Genomic DNA, 22,381 nt, shown 5'->3' on the forward strand with positions numbered 1-22,381 from the left:
CTGAGCATGCGTCCCTATACAAGCCATCACACCATCTGAAATTCTCTAAAGACAGACTCAGCTCTCTCAGATTATCTGGTCTAGAGCCCTGAACATGGATTGTCCTTAGTTGGGCGCACCATTAAAAGGATTAACTAGCTAGTATTTCAAATAAAGGATAGATTACGTAAGGTCAGGAAAAGTCTCTCATTGAGGAAATACAGCGCCTTCTTTAGGGGCTCGGTAATAAAGTAAAATATCTTACGCAGTTTTCATATTCTCTAACATGATAAATTTAGCTCAAATCAATCCCACAGTTGGCCGTAAACAGCCTGACTGAAATATATATTAGTCAAATAAGCCTCCGTTGCTATGGCAGCAGGCCTTCCTAACCAAAATAATAATAATAAAAACATAACTGGTTGAACTCTGCCCAAATTGGAAGTTTTTCCCTACAACGTTTTCCCTTATTTCGTAAGAAACGTAACCAGGAAATTGTCTCACCTAACCTTGATTCTGTATTCAAATAAATACTTGTGTATATATATTTGGAAATTTACCTTTCCCGAAATATATACCTCCTGAAACAAAGCTGAAATTTAGGGTCTATTTCCCAACCATTACTATAGGCTGATATTACAGATATTACATTTTTCAGAACACCAGAACCCAACTCGAAACAAAACAGGATCCTATTCGGAATCGAATCCCGTAGATGGAGCTTGAATACTCCAACCTAAAATTCCCTTTGAAGAGTAACCTACATGCTTCTACCGACTAATATTCCGTTGTCTGCGTTCCACTCGAGCCGCCTCATATATATATATAGCAAGAGAGAGAGATGAAGCTCCCTTTCAAAGACAAAGGAGAGACTGCCGTTACAGAAAAAAGCTATATAAAAAGAACAACATAACAAAGCATCCGTCTTCAACTGAAATGGTTAGCGTTGCAAACTAAGCTAGTAAGAAAGTAAAGAAAAAGTATTCGCATAATCTGATTCTTTTCTGTCCTGTCATTATAAGTAAAAGATAGATCTAAGTAAATATATATAATTATACAAAAGTTATAAACATCTATACATGCTAAATCAATACTAATACCATGAATAATTATTAATTACCAAAAATTAGACAAACTACCAGCAGGGTTGTTTTAAACATGTGTATTTTTAAGGCTTGTCTCAAACATTGTTTATTTTTATTTTATTTCATTTCAGTAAAAAAAAAAAAAAAAATCTGCCACAGAAAGAAAATTGTGAAAAAGTGCTGCCCATTCAGAAGGCTATTTTCTTCCCGTGTGAATGTTTTTGATTTCTCGTGGCTACAGCAGGTCAATGTGATTATCTACAATTCATTTTGTCTCTTTTTTCCCTCGTTTTTAGCGTCTATTGTATTCTTTAAATGCTTATCAGTTAACTTGTCAGAAAGTGAAGTAGTCGAAAGTTGGACTACTTGTAGAACTGATATTAAAAAATAAATAAAAGAATTATCATGGAAACAAAATTTTGTATTGTATTAAAAAAAAAATAATAAAAAAAAAATAAACGGTTCTTTGCCAAATTGCGGTTTTGAAATTAAAATATCGCAGGCATTCGCTGATACAGTACATGTTTGTTTTCAGTCTCCGTACAACTTTGAATCGTTTAACATGAGTTTTATGGGAAGAAGAACGGACACCACTTGGAGTAAATTTATTAAAGTAACTCAAATTCCATCATATAAAACAACCATACAAGCTCGTTGTGAAACGTGTAAGAAAGAAATGGTTGGTTCAAAGAAAGAAGAATCATTATGAAAAATTTAATGCTGTGAAAACACTGGAAACCCAAACAGATGGTAGAAGTGTTGATCCAAAAACTGCTTCTGATAATTCTAACGTCAGTGATGTGGTTGAAATGCAACCGGGAACTTCAGGTAAGAATTTTGTATCAGCAGGTTTCTTTTTCATTATATTATGAAAATTTTATTTTGTCCCCTTTTCCCAACTCCGTTCTAAATTTTCTTAAAAACTTTACACCCTGGCATAGATTGTATTCAAGGGACAATCAACTTAAATTTTTTCAGTTTATTTATATTCAATATTTTTTAAAAATATTTTTAAATATGGTGTGTTCAGAGCACAAGGAATCCAAAGAGGTTCATTTTGCTCAGCAAACATAGTATCTTCGTAGCCTAGAGTCCGAAATAAATTAAACAAAAGCCACGTGAAAGGGTGTGGTGTGAGCTAGAGTTTCATAGGACAACCGCTAGATAAGGGTGTTTCTGGAACGGAGGAACAGGAGACCTAATTTCTCCTTAAATTTAAGATATTGTGTACCTTGACATTATATTGTGTCAGACATTATATTGTGTACCTTGCAGCGTGGGAAAGATTAACAAGTCAAGTTCCAAATGCCATAGTCAGTGATGCATAATTACATCAAATAAATGCAGGGTGTGAAATCTCCATTATGTAATGCAGGGTGTAAAAAGCTAATTACAACCAAGAAACTACTAATGAGAGTCACTGGCAAGAGGGTGTAATAAAAGGGGGTCGTGATATGAAATAAGTTGAGATTTACTGATCTATACTGAAATATTCTGTACTCAACACAGTGCAGTCTTAATCAGGATAAAATAAATGAAAAAGTCGGTTGCAAGTAAGAAGCAAAAAGTCTTAACAAATAAATTATTACACGATTTTGAAATGTGTGTTTAAAATCATGTTTTGAACTGTTCAAAACGTTTAAAACATTTTTTTTCGTGCTTCTTTTAAAACATGTTTAAAACATATTGAACATCTTTTTCATGTTTTAAATACATGTTTTGTTCTTTAAAAAAACCTACGCTACGCTTTTTTTAACCATGACTACCAATACCTACATATCCCGATTTTAAAAATACATAATTATACATATATTTGCATGTAATTACACACCTTATATATATATATATACAGGGCCGGATCCAGGATTTTCTCATGGAGGGTGCACCAAATAACAGCCAGTATATTTGAATTAAATTTGAGTTTTTTAAAATGCTTTAGGTATTTGTGGTGTGAATGAGGAGTTGCCCTGGAAATATTAAGTCTCTGCTCTTGATGAATCTTTTTCCTTCAACCTTCAGAAAATTGACTGAAACTACTGATTTTGCAAAACTCACTGCTAGCTTCTCAGTTTAGGTAGTGTATATTTACAACGAGGGGGGAGGGGAAGGTGCACGTGCACCTTTGCATCCCCTAAATCCGGCCATATATATATATATATATATAGTAACTTACGAGTATATATAAAAAATAGCAAGGACCACAAAGTGTGTCACTGCAAAGCGTAACCAATATATGTATTCACGTAGCAAACCTTTACTAACCTTTGCTTAATTATTCCCTGAAATCCTTGATGATTCCCAAGATACTCTGTAATTCCCACATCCTTTTCCGTCGCTCGATGTCGAAGTGCATTGTCCTCTGGTTTATTCGGTTTCATATACTTCAAATAATCGTGTTCCCCAGTATTCAAAAGAACTTCTATCTCTTCTTTATTCATTTTAATCTCCATCTTCTTATTTTCACTGTCACTCTTGCGCCTACGCTTTTTTTCCCTCTTAGGCATTTTGAACTCTTCTTCTGAAGTTTTCGGAGACTTAGATATTTCATCTGTCCGTTCGGAACTGTCATCCCTTTTCCGTTTCGATAACGTAGTATCTTCCTCTAAAGAATTATTTTGTTCATTAGTAGTGAGTTCTAAATGTGGTTTCACATCATCACTAATAGCAGATTTGCTAGTTTCATCATTCTTATTCTGTGTTGGCTCCATCATAAATACGAAGTTTCTACAAACCTGTTTCTAAGAATAAAAAGAAAAATTATCTAATGATCTAACAGGATGGATACTAAACAACAACATATTGATTTTGAGCTTACTTAAGAATCCGTGTTTTAAATTTGTCCTATACATTCGACGACTGTCTGTCGTCATCTTCTGTACGTATCCATTAAGGAAATTCTACGTTGGTTTGTAGGCTCATATTACCGGCAATACCTATACCATAGAAAAATTACTATTATACTTCGCTAACATCAAGCACACTCCTAAATTTACTTTAAAAGAACCCAGGTGACGGATTCTTTTGTTCATCCTTGAACTTGAAGGGAATGCAGTTTACTATCACCACAATGTGTGGCTTCCTATTATGCCTTTGGTCCAAATCGGTGACTTAGAACCAACTTTTGGAGCCTGCATTCATAAATTTAAAGGTTTCCATGGTGTAAATTTTACGATATATATATATATATAAGAAAGTATTCCTTTTGTTTATATATTTCTGGTTTTCAGCTTTCGTTTACAAATGATGCTATAGATTTTAAAAACAAACTTGTACTAACACCATTTTCAACAATAATTGTAAATTTCCACAATTTTAAAATATGTTTCTTTCAATTTTCAGTAACGGAACGAAGGGTCAATAAGAATTTTTGTAAAACCAACAACAACGGAGTTTTCTTCCTTAGTGACTTCCTATCCTCACTTATTGTAAATCCAAAACTAATTTAGGAAGAAAATAATCCTTTTCTTTGAGCAAAATGTTTCGTATGCAGATTCTGGGTTATTAAAATAAACTGCTTTAATTACATGAGCAGTTTATATTATTTTATTCAATGTATTAAAATTACTGATGGGTTCTGTTTGTCATGAGGCTGCCCCAACTCATATTCATATTGCCTTTGTCCAAATTCAGTGTATGAAGTTTGGTTCTAATGAAGTTCGATTCAGAGACTATACTACTGTCAATGTGAGAAGAACTGTGTGGAAATTCAAAAATAAAAGATACTAAATCTTTCAGTTTTAAGTCCCACGGATATGCCGGTTAGGCTAAAGAAGACAGTGATGATAAGAAATGAATGAAATGGGCAATGAATAAAGTGGGAAGAATCGGGAGAACCCGAGAAAACTCACAGACACGGTGTTTGTTCATCAAAAAGTCCACTTGGTGCGAGCTGGGATCGAACCAGGGACTCCATGCATCAGAGGCGAACGCTCTACCACTAAGCCACTGCACCCCTGTGTAGAAATTGAATCTCTTTCACCTTCGTGGCCTGTTTGGAACGCTGTGATAACATCGATGACAATGAATTCTCCCCTTTAATGTACTTTAAATGTTTCTTAACCCGAGTAGATATATTTTTTCTTCGTCATGTTAGTGTAACACTAATTACATGAATAAATCATTTCGTAGGGATCAGGATAGTAATTTCTAAAATCAAATAGGATACTCACTTAAGATCGTTTCCAGTTTCAAAAGCGTAGAAACGTATACGAACAAATTAAAATCAGGGTGCTTAAGTGAGTTCAATATCAATATTTACGAAAATCGTTAAGTTCTACTGATATTTACTTAGGAGATACAAATCAACCTGTAGCCTCAGAAGCAGGAAGTCACAGTTTTGAATCTTGACAACTGCCACTCCAACTAGTTTTCCAAGGTGTTCTCAATCAAGATTTTCAATCTCGCCACGCATATACCAGGATATTATCTTTGTTAATATAAGTAAGATATGATCTTTACTATTCAGTTCAAAATCTCTTGTCGCGCGAATTCTGTCGAGGAATTTGAAGCTTAAAATATATAAAACGATAATCATGCTTGTTGTTCTGTATGGTTGCGAAACATGGTCGCTTACTCTGAGGGAAGAACATAGATTGAAAGTATTTGAGAACAAGATCCTCAGAAGAATATTCGTACCCAAGAGGAACGGGAATGGGGAATGGCGGAAAATTCACAACGAGGAACTATATAAATTATACGGTTTACCAAACACTGTTAAGGTCATCAAATCTAGGAGACTTAGCTGGGCAGGTCATGTAGCTAGGATGAAAGAAAGTAGAAACGCTTTGAAAGTCCTGACTGGAAGACCAATGGGAAAACAACCATTAGGAAGACCTAGGCGCAGATGGGAGGACAACATTAAGATGAATGGAAATAGAAATACAAAGTAGAAACTGGATCCAGTTGGCTAAGGATAGAAGTCAGTGGAGAGCTTTTGTGAACGCGGCATTGAACCTCCGGGTTCCATAGGTTATAGAGTTAGTTAGTTAGTTATGATATTTACTATTATGTTTGTGAGGCGTAAGATAAGAAGAAGAAAGACGTACATCATCTTTCTACAATACCATTTTACTCGGTAATGTGCAAGGGCAGTTTCTTTTTAATTGTTTTTATACTGTCAATACTGCTAAAATACTTTAATCCAATGGTTCTGTGACGAATGACGAAGTTGTGTTCTGGAGAAATCTATTTTTAACACTTAGTGCTAATGAGTCATAAACAGATCTCTGACATGTATAATAAAGTAGAAATAAACGTAATTGGAAGGTTTTATGCAAACATTAGTTTACAGGGAAGCCATTACGAAGTGAAGTATAGGTATTGTGTAAACTCATGGTGTGCAGCCATAAAAGTGTCCGATACTTAAGGGATCTCAACGGCTCAAAATATTAAATTATAAAGTAAGATTAGGTCGATTATTAGGTCTTCCTAATGTTTATACCATTGTGTACATCGAAAGTAAAAAGTTTTGCGTAAGTAACAATAAAGAAAGTTTAAAGAGGAACGTCTTCAGTGTTCCCATTAGTACTTCGAGTAGACAATGAGCAATGTCTACGTCGTTGCCTCTACCACCACCTGACTCCAACCGGTGCTTTGGGCGCACGGTACTCCTATCCTTGGTTGTACCTTTAACCCGTGGATCCGAGATGCGAATCCTTTTATGAGTAAACCTAGTACAGGATTTTAGATTTCTGGGTTTTCGGCATCTATGGCCATATTAGCCCGCCACGTTTAAGGGATGACGTCCCTCAGCGAGCATACTATCCGAGGAAGGGGAAGGAATAAAGAATTGGGGATGGAAGGAAGCGGCCTGGGTCCTCCCCCGCATTTGCCTGGAGTGAATGAGAAACACCTTGAAAAAGCTTTCTACACTTTTTCGATCGAGTGCCTCCACTGGGAATCGAACCCGGGACCGTACACCTAGTACAGGTCAAAAGTGACTTTCGTGAAGAAAATAAGAATGCATTTCTGTTTTTATATCCTTAACGGTTAAGCCATCCTAAAGTGAATTTGCATCTACGAATGCAAGTCCTCCCATAATTTTAAAAGGTATTTATTCCGTTAACTCTGCTAGCTTTTCAACATAACAATGTCAAGAACTGGTTAGGTGAGATTAGGCTTGATTTCGTTCACTTACTTTAGAACATTGATTTGATGCAGCAGAGCTTGGTACTGGTTGAAAATAGCCTGTCATAAAAGATAATTTTAGGGTCAAAATAAGTTGAGTGTATACGAAAGAGGTTGTGTAGAATATTAAATTCCAATGTCGGAGGAATTTTTCGTAAGTAGGAAACCAGTATTTCATGTTCACTGCTGTAATGTTACAAGTATAAAACAATTACAACATCTATTCTAGGGTTAAAATGAATGAGTACATATGGAAGTGTACTTGTCGCTTCTTTAGGAACTGAATAAAGTATAATTAAATCCTAAAGTACAAGTCACCATTGTGTTACTTATCAGTCTTTCTACATATAGTATCTTATACAGTAATTTAATTCGGGTAAATTTTATAGAAAATTAAGTTAAGGTAAAGAAAAAGATATAATTCAATCAACTTTGAGCAAATAGTAGACCACTGAGTACTATTGATGATAATATTCAAAACTTTATCTTACCATCTGACAACGATAAATTGTTTGAGAAAAAAAAATCCTCAAAATCTCTAAGCTCTTCCAAAAACTACACTCCATTCATGAAAACTTCTTACTCAGTTACCTCACTCGCATTTTTTGTATTAAAGTACGATTAAATAAACAATAATATGAAATATGTAGTGTTTAATGACAAAGTAACTTCCTAATAAACAGTTTTATTAATTTCAAATATTGGAAGAAACACTATATATATATATACATGAATGTTGTATATATGGTGCCTTCCATTTCAATTCAAACAGAGCATGTAACATCACCATCTCAGATATTGTTGAAACTTTTTTTATAGCAACTAGACATGTTTTTAAGAGACCCATATTTTTCTGTTTCGTCGAAAAAAAAGTTTTCCCGCCAAGTAATGGGCCGTCAAAGACGGGGAGTACAATTTATGAATTGTAGAAGACATGGAAAATGGTCAACTTAGGAGCCCACCATTCAGCTACGGAGACAGATAGAAATGAAATCTTTAAGTTTTACGTCCCACGGTTATGCCGGTTAGGCTAAAGGAGACGGTACTGATGAGAGATGAGTGAAATGGTGGAATGAAGAAAGTGGGAGGAAACGGGAGAACCCCGAGGAAACCCACGAGCACAGTGTTTGTTCACCACAAAGTCCACACGGCGCGAGCTGGGATCGAACCAGCGACCCCAAGCACCGGAGGTGAACGCTCTACCACTGAGCCACCGCGCCCCCATGGAGACAGAGTTATAATTCTTGTTGTGGTATGTACACAGGGATATAAATAAACTATATTTTATTATAGTTTGGTTTGCGCATGCGTATCTTCTTGTACATAAATTAACAAATGAACGGCAGTTTATCTAAAAAGTCGAAATTTGCGAATTTTTTTGAGCACTTCCGGTTCGAATTTTAATCGCTTGTGTGTGCAACCGTTTTGTCGCAAAAAATTCGAGAAATTGTCAATTTTTCAAAAATCGCCATTTTCTCGAAAAGATCACATTTTAAAATTCTTAAACTTTGTCAGATGGTTCATCTTTGCATGAATAATAAACACACCAAATATCATTCTCGACCAATGCTTCATGAATTAACTACAGTCTTTTGAACTTAGCGAAGTTTCGTTAAATTTGATGTCACAGTTGGCAACACTGGAAACAAAAAAGTGCAACAATTTTATGATGTTTGTGATTCCCATTCATTAAATGAAGAACAAAAGTTTTTCCTGACTGTTTTTTATATTATTTTGATCAAAAATGCTCTGAAATATTAAAATGAGGCTCCGTTTTCTTAAACCAAAGTAATCTGCGGTGGAAACACACAAATTTTATGTTTACTTGAAAAAACGGCCATCCAATAAATTCTGATGATCTATAAAAAGCCGGAACTATTACCTCAGTGATGATTTGGAATGCTCCAGACAAAGTTCCAATAGCTAAGTGCGATGCCATTACAGTGATCGAAAATGAACAAAAAGTTAAAAATAAATCGAAACGTTTTCTTACGCGTTTCATCAAAGAAATTTACGGACTCTTTAAAGAGAACAATCCCATCATAAGAATGGGTCACTATAAATTTCATACTATTCGACCAAAGTGGGTCAGTTCGCAACCTGCGAGGAAAGTGTGTGTGTGTGTATTGTCCAAATTTTAAGTTAGCTGCTACTGCGTTGCAACAAATCAAAGATGCAGCCTATATTAAGGCTGTCATGAGTGACTATTTTCTTTAGTAGTATGATCCGTAGAAAATGACAGCTGTCTTCTTCAAGAATATGGTGAATGTCCTGGAGTGGAAGGAATAAGTGTGGAGTCTTTAATTATTGATCCTGATGAAAATGAATGTGTGCCATATGGGAAAACAACGATCTTGTTAAAAAAAAAAAAAACTGTGCCACTTTCTGTCTTCATATCGTATGTTGCTGGTTTAACCGTAAGAATTGTAACTCATGACTACATGAAGAAAATCCAAAGGGAATTTGATTCCGAAAAGCATCGTATAAAACTTCAAGATACAAATTCTACTTTACTTCATGTAGACTTCGCTGAAAACTGGACTGTTATTCTGCAAAGTGAAATTCAGAGTTATCACCGGAAAAACGAGCAAATTTTTATCTTTACGGCAGTGGTATACTATTATAAAACAACTGACAGTTTTGTTGTAATAAGTGACGAGAAAACACAAGATTCGGCTCATGTACTCATAGCCATAGACAAGATTCTAAAAATACTCGAAGAAAAGCGAAAATATAGATTATAGAAAAAGGTTCGAATACGTTTAATTACGAATACGTGTCTACAATTTCCCAAAACCGTGTCAGTAATTTCTGATGGTGCTGCGTCCCACTTTAAAAATCGCTGTCAAATGTTCGAGATGTAGACAGGTCCGATAAAGCAGTGGGTTTTCAGTGAAACCGGTCATGCAAGAGTCTCTGTGACGGTCTAAAGGGGATGGGGGAGGTAAAGAATATGGCAACGTTGCATAACCTTAGACAAAAACAGATACACAGTATTAAAGCTGCAGAATAATTCGTGAGTATAGTGCAAGTACAAACTCCGGGTATTACTCTCGTTTTGTTGCGTGGAACTGAATTCGACAATTAAAAAAAAAAAAAAAAAAAAAAAAAAAAAAAAAGTATGCAACCGGTAACTGGTATTCAACGAAGTCACCTTTGGCTTTCGAAGAATGGCGAAGTTTATATGGCAGTAACGGGTCACCATGAACTGACTTCATGCTTTCCCCAAAATCGAGCTTCTGCAATTCAAAGAGCAGATTTAAGAAGTCTGCAAAAAGGAACTTTTGTTACATGCATATATGATAACCAGTGGTGGGTAGCAGAAATATGAATAAATCATGAATTACGTGAAGCTGAAGTGCTGTTTATGCTTCCACATGGAACTTCAGCACGGTACAGATTTCCAGAAGAGCAAAGAGTGAAAATAAGTATTTTGTGATTATCGACAATGTGCTACGAGTTGTGAGTGCAGCAACACCTATTGGAGCATCTGCACGGTTACATGCTGTTAGCAAAGACACCAAGCAAGAAAAAGATTGGTTCATATGGGAAAAAAAAAAATCAGTGACATTTTGTTTCCGAAAACCATTTTAAGTAAGTGAACTTAAAATGTGTGTGTTCGTAATCGTAATTTCCATCTCACATTACTTCGGTTTAAGAAAACGGAGGAACAGGGGGAGGCTCAGTTACTATTTCAGAGGGCATTTTTGATCAAAATAATAAAAAACAGTAAGGAAAAAACTTTTATTCTTCATTTAACGAATGTGAATCACAAACATCATTAAATTGCTGCACTTTTATTGTTTCCACTGTTGCCCCAACTGTGACATAAAAGTTAACGAAACTTCGCTAAGTTCAAAAGGCTGTAGTTAATTCATGAAGTATTGATCGATAATGGTATTTGGTGTGTTTATTACTCATGTAAAGATGAACCATCTGACAAAATTTCAGAATTTTAAAATGTGATCTTTTCGAGAAAATGGCGATTTTTGAAAATTTCTCAATTTTTTTGCGACAAAACGGTTGCACACAGAAGTGATACAAATTTTTTTCGGAAAGCGGGTAACTAGGTCTTACCAACCGTGAAAACAGAATTTTAAAATTCGAACCGACCGGAAGTGCTCGAAAAAAATTTGCAAATATCGACTTTTCAGATAAACTGCCGTTAATTTTTTATTTATGCGCAAAAAAATACGCACGCGCAAACCAAACTATAATAAAATATAGCTTATTTATATCTCTGTGTACATACCACAACAGGAATTATAACTTTGTCTCCGTAGATGAATGGTGGGGCTCCGAAGTTGACCATTTTCCATGTTTTCTACGATTCATAAATTGTACTCCCCCCGTCTTTGAGGGCCCATTACTTGGCGGGAAAATCTTTTTCGATAAAACAATAAATTTGGATCTCTTAAAAACGTGTTAGTTGCCATAAAAAAGTTTCAACAATATCTGAGATGGTGATGGTACAATTTTAATTAATTTTTGGCTGAGTTGAAATGGAAGGCACTACATATAGGACAATTAACATTTGACAAAGGAAACAAAATGAAACAAAATTAAAATTCAGTGTATGTATTCTCACGTTTGGCTAGTTTAGTAAACCCTTAGACCAATCCATAACAAAGGTTGAAATGGAAAGAAAGAAAAAAAAAACATTCCATATTTATGGCTCTCAAATGAAAAGAAGAAAAAAAAAACGTACAGAAAAATCTGTATTTCAAATTTTTGATTGTCAAACAAATTGTATTTTTGGAAGAAAACTCCCTTTTTGTTTAATCTTTACATTAAATCTCACTACCTCTGCCTAAACTCAAGAAAATAAACCTTTAAATACATCAATTATCTGTCAAACGAACTGGTCACAGCAAAGTGAATAAATATTTGTTTGAATGGATTAAAATTTAAATAGATTTGCTCTTTTTTTATGCGTCATCCATACGACTTATATTAAGGTCATTAAATTATATTTTTTTCCTACCCTGCCACCCTCTCCCCCCAAAAAAACTATACTTAGCTGTCCTGACTATACTTATCATCCATCACTCAATCATAAGCTTTATGATAAATTTCTTCAATACTGAGACATGCGGAAATACATTCTATCACTTTATATTCGGACTTCCTTATTACGGCAATAGTATAATTTAAGAAGTCATATCTTATTTATCTTTAAGTTATCAACAACATGCTAATACACTACTACTACCAACTACATAAATGAAAGAAATGAGTTATCTAAAGATGAATCGATGAAACACAATAAATAAATAAAAAAAAAAAAAAAAAAACGAACAAAAGGAATCTATTTCCTAATAATTAACGACTATAACACAAAATGTTTATTCGAATAATAATCCCATTACTTGTCTCATATTGTTTTCTCTTTCCGGATTAGTCACGTCTGCAAACACCTCCGCGATCTTAACTTTAGTAACAAATGAACCAACACCGTGAAACAAGTTCTCTACACGGAAGGAAAAGAACCAATTAAAAAATGAAATTTTAATATTTCAGAATGCGTAAGTTTTACCTCTCTGCTAAGAAAATTCTAACCTTCTGATTATATGTAGACTTTCCCGTTATAATTTTATCATAAGATATAGCAAGATATAATGTATACACACTATCTTATTTACATCAAAACGAAGTGTACCTTGTGACATGTTTATCTTGTGATTCTTCTTTATCTTAATCAAATTTGTAAAACTTTAACTAAGGTTTTATTTTACACAGCGTAGATTATATTACATAGCCAACATAAACATACAGGGTTCATTATGAAAGCATGATGCTAACCTGACTCAACAATCGACCGCAGCGCGTGCTGCCGGCGCGTAAAAAGTAGTGGGTGGTCTGTCCTTCCAAACGCGCCGGAAGTCAGTCTGCTGTGAGCAGTGACAGCGTGTGGATGTCGATCCGCGTGAAGCACGTTTTTACAAGTTGTAACACGGCGCGATGGAGGGTTCGCTCGAACAACGCTACGCCTTAAAATTTTGCGTCAAGTTGGGTAAGAATGCTACGGAAACTTACCAGATGCTGAAAGAGGCCTACAAGCAGGAGTGTTTGTCAAGATCCCAGGTCGGAAAATGGCACAACTCGTTCAAGGAGGGTCAGGAGGAGGTCGCCGACGAGCCCCGTTCTGGACGCCCAACAAAGGCCAGGACCGACGACAACGTTAACCGTGTGCGTGAAGTGTTGCGCGAAGACCGGCGTGTGAGCATTCAACAAATCGCGGACACCCTAAACATGTCAAAATTTGCGGTACATGGGATAGTCACCGAGGACCTGCAAATGCGAAAGGTCTGTGCGAAGCTTGTGCCGAAGGTGTTGACGAACGAACAAAAAGAACTTCGAGTTTTGCGCTGCAAGGAGTTGTTGGCATTGTGTGAAAGTGATCCGGACTTTTTAGACTCGGTCGTAACTGGAGACGAATCCTGGATGTTCGAATACGATCCAGAATCCAAAAGGCAGAGTGCGGAGTGGCACACCTCATCCTCCCCCTCCCCCCCCCCAAAAAAAAAGGTGCTCATGAGCAAATCCCGAATCAAAACCATGCTCATTGTCTTCTTCGACGTTCGAGGAATCATCCATTTCGAGTTTGTGCCACCAGGACAACCTGTCAACGCAGGATTTTATCTAGAAGTGCTCAAGAGACTGAAACGCAGGGTCGCCCGCGTTCGAAGTGACATCAAAGACTCAATGAAACTCCACCACGACAATGCACCAAGTCACACCGCCTTCACCGTCGTCGACTTCCTGGCCCGGAGCAGAACTCTAGTGGTCCCCCACGTCCTATAGTCCTGACCTGGCTCCTAGTTATTTTTTTTTTTTTTTTTTTTTTTTGTTTCCCCTTTTGAAGAGACACCTCAAAGGAAAACATTGGGACAAGCCCATGTTACAAGGTTTTAAAAGCCATTCCAGCCGAGGACTTTAAAGATGCTTTCCAGGCGTGGAAAACACGTCTCCAGAAGTGTATCGATGCAGAAGTAGCGTATTTTGAAGAATTTTAAAGATTTGTAACAATCGGAAAAAATTAAACAGGTTTTCTAAAGCAATGCTCATTACTTTCATAATGAACCCTGTATATATAAATCCGTGCAGGTTAGGTATAGAACTGTTCTCCACACACACGTGTATATATATATATATATATATATATATATATATATATTTTCATCAATGGAAGAAGTATTGATAAACATAAAAGTACCGGTAATACGAACACATAAATGAGTTAAAGCATAAACATAAATAACCAGACTACAATGTAGATTATCAGTATGCCTAACTCTTGAATACCCATCCTCTACGGTACTACAAGAACAATTTATCGTAATATACACAGCAGTAATGTACTCAATGTCATGTAATCGAAATAAACGGTGCGTAACAAAAGACAATTGTGTAACATACTAATTTCAGGTTAAATGTCGCTGATGGCGTCCCCGAAATACAAAATTTACGGAGAAACGAACAGAACCTGACGAAATGTCAGCACGAGAGTAACGAAAAAGCTAACCTAATAAAAATCCTTAGTGTAGGGTAATTAATTAGGGAGAAAAACGCAACAAAATTCTGTACTATATGACTTCGCATATTGATCCAATATTAGGTAAACAGGCAATAGAGGTTAATATGGCAGTATTCCAAACCCACTGTCTTATTAACTAGTCTAGGGCGTGTACGCTGCAGTAATGGAGGAAAATTCAGAAATGTAGAACGATAATTAATAAAGTGAAGTTGTCGGGGCAAAAATTTGTAAAAATCCTCGGAAAAAATATAGTACCTTATTTCACCATAGCAACTGAAAATGAAATCTTTCAGTTTTACGTCCCAAGTATATGCCAGGTAAGCAAAGAAGAAGGTGATGATGAAAAATGATTGAAATGGTGGAATGAAGAGTGTGAGGAAACGGGAGAACCCCGAGAAAACCCATGCACACAGTATTTATCCAACAGGAAGCTCACTTCGCGCGAGCTGGGATCGAAGCAAGTACCCCATACACCAGAGGTGAACGCTCTACCATTAAGCCACCGCGGCTCTATTTCATAATAGGATTCTACAAATATTCAATAAATATAAAGACCTTCCTTCTTACATGTAAAAGGTAGAAATTCGAAATAGAAAGTGTGCTCCTCATAACACAGTATTCCATAAGAAATACAAGATGCAGTGAATGCTACGTGAAGACAGTGTACAAACTTATCATAAAACTGTGGCAAAGTTGTGTCACATGCAAGGCATCCAGTTTTTTTTATTTTATTTATTTATTTTTATGCCATATAAAATGCTTTTCCACTATCTACGTTTACGCGTGTACCTACCGTCGCTGACGGGCCTGCTCATTACCGATGCACTCCCTCAGCTCGGGCTTCTCTACTGTGCTCTACTCTTACTCGGTTAGACAGGATTCTTGCTTTTAAGTGGCCATATAGTACAAGTTAGTTTGTGTTTATAAGTTGACTCGTATGCCAAATGTATACAGTCAGTTATACTCAGCCCCCCCTAAAGTTGTTTTGCACCCAGTAATGTAACTCCTCCCTTAGAAACGTTTTCTAAGGAAGTCAGAATGGATTTCCTGCTAAGGGAAGTTTATATTTCGTGAACATAACTATTTCCTTGTGTGGCAACCTAGTACAGGACAGAAATATTTTCGGATGCGTTTTGTACTTTGATAGGGGGCAACGCAACCAGTCTCCCTCTCTACAAATTTATTTACGTAGTAGGGCGCTGCTTACTGTGCTGATTGGAAACATAAGATCATTGTTTTCGTTATTCCTGAATACTGCGTAGTTTGCAACACTTAGCAGTGGGAACATACTAACTTTGCGCAGTAGTGTAATACAGATGAATACGTACCTATTTCAGAGCAGAGAAAGCATGGCTGTAAGAGATATTTGTGATCAACACGTAAGAGTGAATCACGGAAAAGAAAGCGGAACAATTGTAGGTAAGATATACTAAAATAACAACAAACAGCAATATAACGTTGATAACAGGCTCATGTGCCACCATCTGTGGAAGATTAGTCCTAATTTCTACCGGCGGAGTATTTCTGCACAATGTAAGAAGCCTGTATTTTATGTTTGCCAAGTTTGAAACCACTACAAGTGCCCTAACTCATGTGTCATTACGCGATAACAAGTGTTTGTCGCTATTCTTTTTTTTAATGCTCATATCCTTTGTGCGCCTCCTCCATGTAGATGCACCCACGCTCTAGCACGAGTACTCTTGGTACGCTCTTGCCCTGTCACGATTAGATAGCATTCTCGCTTTTAGTGGCCATTTCACACAAGTTAGCGTTTGTTTTGCACACTTGTTCTTACGCTATGCGTTCAGAAGAGTATTTATACCCATAAGGTGAAGTCCTTGTAAAGTTTATCTGCACCCTAACCTATGAAACAACTTCTTAGGTACTAGGAGTCAAATTTGTGAGGAACCAATTGCATGTAATAGGATAGCAGGTATCAGGATAGCACATCTGGGTACATCAGCCTGCATGCATATTATCAATCCGTACACAATTCTTTGGGCAGGATAAGTCGAAAACGTCTAACGGAATCATTGACACTAAGACAAAAGAAAGGAAAATGCTTTTATAATGGGTTCACTCGAGCAGACGGTTCTACCAAATTATTAAAAAAAAAAAAAAAAAAAAAAAAAAAAAAAAAAAACTTACAGGTAAAGTACGATTTGAAACCTTTTTCGTGGTCAATACACACTATATTGAAATGAATCTTGAGTGAAAAAAATGTCTGTGTGCATTTTTCCAATATCCTCGTTCATGTGTACACCTCCCGTCGCTGACGCACCTGCTTCCTATGGATGCACACCCTCTTTATCGGTCAGGCCACCGTGCTGCACTCCTGCTGACTCGGTTGGATAGAATTCGTGCCTTTTAGTGGCGATCTACCACAAGTTAGTTTAATGCACTTGTTTAGTCAATTTGCAAGATATAATCTTGCTCGTCATTTAGTACATGCTCTGCTAAAATACAAAGCTCTAACCTAACCTAAAAATGTAAGAAATGTGTCAAAATTTGTTTGACTCATGCCGTCTGCTCGAGTAATGCCTTTATAATTTTACAGACCTTCCTTAATCTCCAATCAGAAAGTTTCTTATAGATTATTCTATCTTTGTGAATTAATAGTTTTAGCAGTAAAGTTTCCAATTTTAAATGCTGAGATATTCTCATCTTGCATATTTTCGATCAGGTTACTGATGGTAAATATTCCTCAGCACAATATTACCACATCTCAACAGATATAAATGTAAGGGAAATGTACCCATTCATACTTAACACTTACTTCACATAACTGTACTGTAATTACTTACCGACTAACAAATTACTTTACTTACATCAACCAATCTGCCCGGCATATGCAGCAGCAGATGAATTCCGAATTGTTCTTCTTCTTCTTCTTCTTCTGCTTCACATCATTAAAACATTAAAAGCGATAGAGGGGTTGTCTTAGGCAGGTACGTAGACAGATTTCTGAGTTTGGGTGGGCCATATTTGCAGATAAAATAACCCATATATATATATATATATATATATATATATATATATATATATATATATATATATATATATATATATATATATATTCCAGATATCGTCTTAATACACACGAATTATTGTTACCTGGTAGAGACCCTATCAATTCATATCCATTTAGACCAATTTTCATTTGGTAGATTATCCGGGATTCCCTACGTTCCTTTGGGGAATCCCTTGCGTGTGCATGGTAGGATTGTGAAACATGCAAAATTCAATACAGCAGGTATGACTTCTTCTGTGAATTTTTTACCCGCCCTCTTTACGTTGGATAGTTTCCGAACTATTGGCGTCCGAAAGACATTTTCCCACGCTTTCGGCACCTTGTAGATCCGAAACTATGTCCGATAGCCGAAAGTTCAATTGAACTTTTTTTCTTGTCTCAGTGGCAGGAGTCACCTCCCAAGAGTTGTAACATTTATTTTGGAACACCCGATATATATATACATGCTCCACAATTTTCTACGTAATAATTATTCATTTTGATATAATATGATGAGTATGTTTACTGAGACTTTCACATAATATCTAGTGCTTGGTGTTAAAGACACTCAAAAATGGCCAGTCACCTCCCACAGTATACATATTCTCTTTCCAGCCTTAGAAAAAAGTAGATGTAAACAAACCCACCTGACTACCAGTGGGTTGATGACCAGTGATTGGTTGTTGGTCTCACTGCACTAGTATCCTACCGCAATATAATCCCTACTAAAATAATAGTTTCAAATAAGAATATCTGAATTTATCCTGCATTTTGTGATAATAAACGCAATATATTTTAACAGATGTAGCTGTATTTCAACCTCACCCGTATTTGGACATACAGTATTTACTGCGCATGCGTATGCGTTCGCTCGCCTACCTCACTCATTTAAAGTTATTGTAAAATGCAGAGTTTCATGGCGACGATATGTGACAATAATCCATTTTCGTCTCGTTATAAAACACAAAAGAGGACAACAGGAACAGAGGCAATCTCGTTTATATAAGGATTTAAGAAAATACGTATTTCCAACATAGCAGTAGTCAGTGTCAGTGAGTTATTCACCAAGCAACTGTAGCCTTACACTTTGGAAATCATTCGACGATAGTAAGCAGACGATCTTGCTGTTCACGTCCCTCGCTGCCGAAGCACGTGTGGGCCGCGGAGTAATACATTTCGCTTTGTTTACGTCTACTTTGTTCTAAGGCTGGAAAGACTTTACACACGAAGATTTAAAACAAAAATATGCTCACAATAGCTTTCATAAAATAAAGTCATTCGATTTTGGTGGATAACGGAGTCAGGTTTTCTGACGATCCCCAATCGCCTTAACTGACAGGGAGCTATAATCGATCAATAATGAGAGAGAGGTCTCCCTTTCCCCATTTGTAAATAAAGCATTTCCACGAGAATTTTGTAATAATACTCAATTTTTTTTTTTTTTTTTTTTTTGTAAAACATAATATGTGTTTTACAAAGCATTATTTATTCATATAGTTCAAGGTTGAAATTAGTTATAGGGAAAAATGACGACAGCTCACTTCAACAATGTACGTCACTAGTTATTATAATAATAAAACTGGTATTTGTTGAAGTTAAACGTCCCTTTACAGCACCAAGGCTAAATGAAACATGGATCTACAGTTTAAGGTAGAATTCGAACCATCGTAGTGCGTTCAAATTCTAATGTTCTCCCACTGGTTATCGAATCCGGGACCATATGCACCAAAGGCGCACGCGATAACCAATAAATCAGTGGCCGAAAAGACTGTAGCAGTAGTAATGAAAATTAAATCTTTAATGTCCCACAGCTATGTCTTTTAAGTTAATGAATACGGATGCTTAATAAAACTGAATAATTATGAAAGGGTGGAGGACTCAAAATGAAAGGGAACGGAAAACCTCACGGACACGATGTTATTCACCACAAACATACATGGACTGGTATCAAACCAGGGATCTATCAGGGATCAAACCAGTACCAGGTCAAGATCTATCACATAGCCATAGTGACCTTGTCGTCATCGTCATCATTATTGTATCATCATCATTATTGTATCTAGATAGATAGATAGATAGATAGATAGATATAGATATAGATATAGATATAGATATAGATAAATGTTCCATGATTATGCACTAAGGATTAGGAAGACGGTAATGATAAATGATAATGGTGGAATGTAGTGGGAGGAAACGAGAGAATCCCCAAAAAACTTGCACAACATAAAATAAATAAATGAACTTACATTTATTTCCACTTTATCATGTAACTTGTCATGAGATATCTGTTTGAGCTTTTTCCATGTCTCCTTCGGAAGAATGTCTAGGTCAAACTTTATTTCTGCAAAACATAACATTGAAATTATAAAATACAGAAAATTCAGTAAATAACATTAAAATAATAATAATAATAATAATAATAATAAAATACTACTACTACTAATAATAATAATAATAATTACTGATTACTCGAAACAAAATGTATAACTTTCTCGTAATTTTAATCCGTCAACCGTAAATGAGAAGTTATATTTGAAATGTCAAAATCTCCACTCAAACAGAACAGTGGAGATGAACTAAACAATAAGCATGTTCCTGAGACCACGGTGCATGTAATTACATATGCATAAGCATACTCCTACTGACATCGGTCACTCGACTTTATAATTGTGCCTCTAACGATAATGAATAGTTTGTCCATCCCATGCTTCCTGCTGTAAGTGTTAATGCTATACATGAAAATAGATATTTCAATTTGTCTTCCTTGAATCATACGTTTCTACTGGTACACTCATGTCCAAAATGATTGTCGCATATCTATAACTGTCTTCTTGTAAGAATATAATTTGACAATGATTTTGGAGGTTATTTTTAATACTGATGCTATGTGTATAATCGGAAAATGTATATTTGTGGTAAATTTCATAGGAAAAGAATTATAAATACGAAAATTAGAATGAGTAAAACAAAATGTTGCTAAATGGACAAGAAAGTTTATTTTCGTTTCATTGTTCTTATTTACTACTCTTTTCACATGAAATTTGTCACATACATGTCATTGCCGATTATACACATACTAACATTATAAGAAATACCGGGCGAATTCGTTATCAAATTATATTCCTACAACAACATATTTATAGACATGGGACAATAATTTTGGACATGAGTGTACGTATATGGAAGACATTTTCATTTTCATTGTACAACCGTTTCGAAACTATAAGTATCAATTAAAATTGCAAACAGTGTGGTAGTGTTTGTCTTGTGATGATACATCCATCCATCTATATATATATATATATATATATATACAAACACAAAAACACACACACACACACACACACATATATATATATATATATATATATATATATACCAGATTTAAGTAATTTTAAAACAGGGTTTACTGAATATTATTTCTGCATAATTGTTATTGCTGTCTAATTTTAAAAATCATTTCCGTCTGTATTAATAAAGCCAGTCCGAATTAGCGTACTCTGGTCACCGGGCTATGCTTTGAGAATAATTTTCTACGTCCATCGAAAAAAAAGAGAAGAAAAAAATAGTGTAATGTCAAATATATTTCTACTTACCACATGTGGAAGCACTATTGTTCACTCTTTTGTATTACATTCATAAAATCGGATTTTTGATTTCAAAAAGGATAAAGTATATTATAATCTATAATGTAGAAACGGCCACGTGTGAAGCTTCTAATACAATAAATTAGCTTATTTTGAAATATGTAACAGGGAACGGATAAGTGGAATAGAAATTATAAAGAAAGGAAAATATCTTCTTAGGTATTATACTTAACATACCTTCAGAATTTCCTTTTAGGAATAGTCAATACTTTTTGGTCATCTTTTTTTCGTATTCAATATCAGCAACCAATTTTTTTTTTCAAAATGGCCTGTTTAACTGTTCTTCTTTGCCACTTGATCATTTCTGTCACCTACAAAACATGAATAATTCTTTGCTCATTTCTTCACCTGCACAACATAAAATAGACTATTCAGCTGAAGATTGAATTCATATATTTTCTTAAAAGCTTCTAATGACAATAAACTCAACTACGCTTATCGATCATATAAACATGCTACAACAATATTAAAAGTTTCATTTCTAATCAAATCATCTATCGAAGTTTCAGATGTCTTCGGAACTTTGTGCTACGTGAATGGAGGTAATGTCATCGTGGAATATGCCGTCGTTGCCCAAAAACAACTGGACCAAATGATGCAGATTGCCCCCTAAAATGGTGACATAATCACAAGCAGCGATGCGATCTATAAGCATAAGCACACTGCACCTCACAGGATCAAAGAACCACCGCCATGTTTCACGGTTGGGTCAAGAAATTGTGAACCATGTTTGCTTAGGAGTCCGGCACACACAAACACTGCCCATAGTTTGAAGTATGATGAACGATGACTCATCTGAATATATCACACGTTTCCAGTCATCAGTGGTCCATGCTGCATATTCGCTGCACCACTACCGTCGTGCTAAAGCGTTATGGTTCCTTACAAGCAGTTTCGCCCGTGCAACCCCACCCCTATATTCATACCATTTAACTTGCGACGGACTGTAATGGTCGACACAGGCAGGGATGAATTCAGGGGGTAGCCCGGGAGG

The 22,381-nt window shown here is 35.8% G+C and overlaps 2 protein-coding genes and 1 non-coding gene across 3 annotated transcripts in view; 1 reads left to right on the forward strand and 2 right to left on the reverse strand.

The window, feature by feature from the left end:
* Pus7 (pseudouridine synthase 7) overlaps positions 1 to 21,584 on the reverse strand; it is a 99,575-nt gene extending 77,991 nt beyond the window's left edge. Inside the window, exons 1-3 of the mRNA XM_081760031.1 lie at positions 21,565 to 21,584; positions 19,987 to 20,081; positions 3,327 to 3,802 (exon numbers count right to left, since the gene is read on the reverse strand). Of these exons, the coding sequence (XP_081616157.1) occupies positions 3,327 to 3,775 (449 nt within the window). The 5' untranslated portion in view covers positions 3,776 to 3,802; positions 19,987 to 20,081; positions 21,565 to 21,584. The remainder of the gene's footprint in view (positions 1 to 3,326; positions 3,803 to 19,986; positions 20,082 to 21,564) is intronic.
* TRNAR-CCG (transfer RNA arginine (anticodon CCG)) lies at positions 8,339 to 8,410 on the reverse strand. Its single transcript has one exon. It is a non-coding gene; the product is annotated as a tRNA-Arg (tRNA).
* LOC145685521 (protein GVQW3-like) lies at positions 13,152 to 13,994 on the forward strand. Its single transcript, XM_081757918.1, has one exon. The coding sequence runs from the start codon at positions 13,152 to 13,154 to the stop codon at positions 13,992 to 13,994; it is 843 nt and encodes a 280-aa protein (XP_081614044.1).
* Positions 21,585 to 22,381: the final 797 nt, after the last annotated feature.

Source organism: Thermobia domestica, chromosome 5 (genome assembly GCF_964235325.1).
Source record: "Thermobia domestica chromosome 5, izTheDome1.hap1.1, whole genome shotgun sequence".
Taxonomy (NCBI): Eukaryota; Metazoa; Arthropoda; class Insecta; order Zygentoma; family Lepismatidae; genus Thermobia; species Thermobia domestica.

Bases quoted from the DNA above. Each gene is read 5' to 3' on its own strand.
- LOC145685521 (XM_081757918.1), top strand. From the start codon at position 13,152: ATGGAGGGTTCGCTCGAACAACGCTACGCCTTAAAATTTTGCGTCAAG.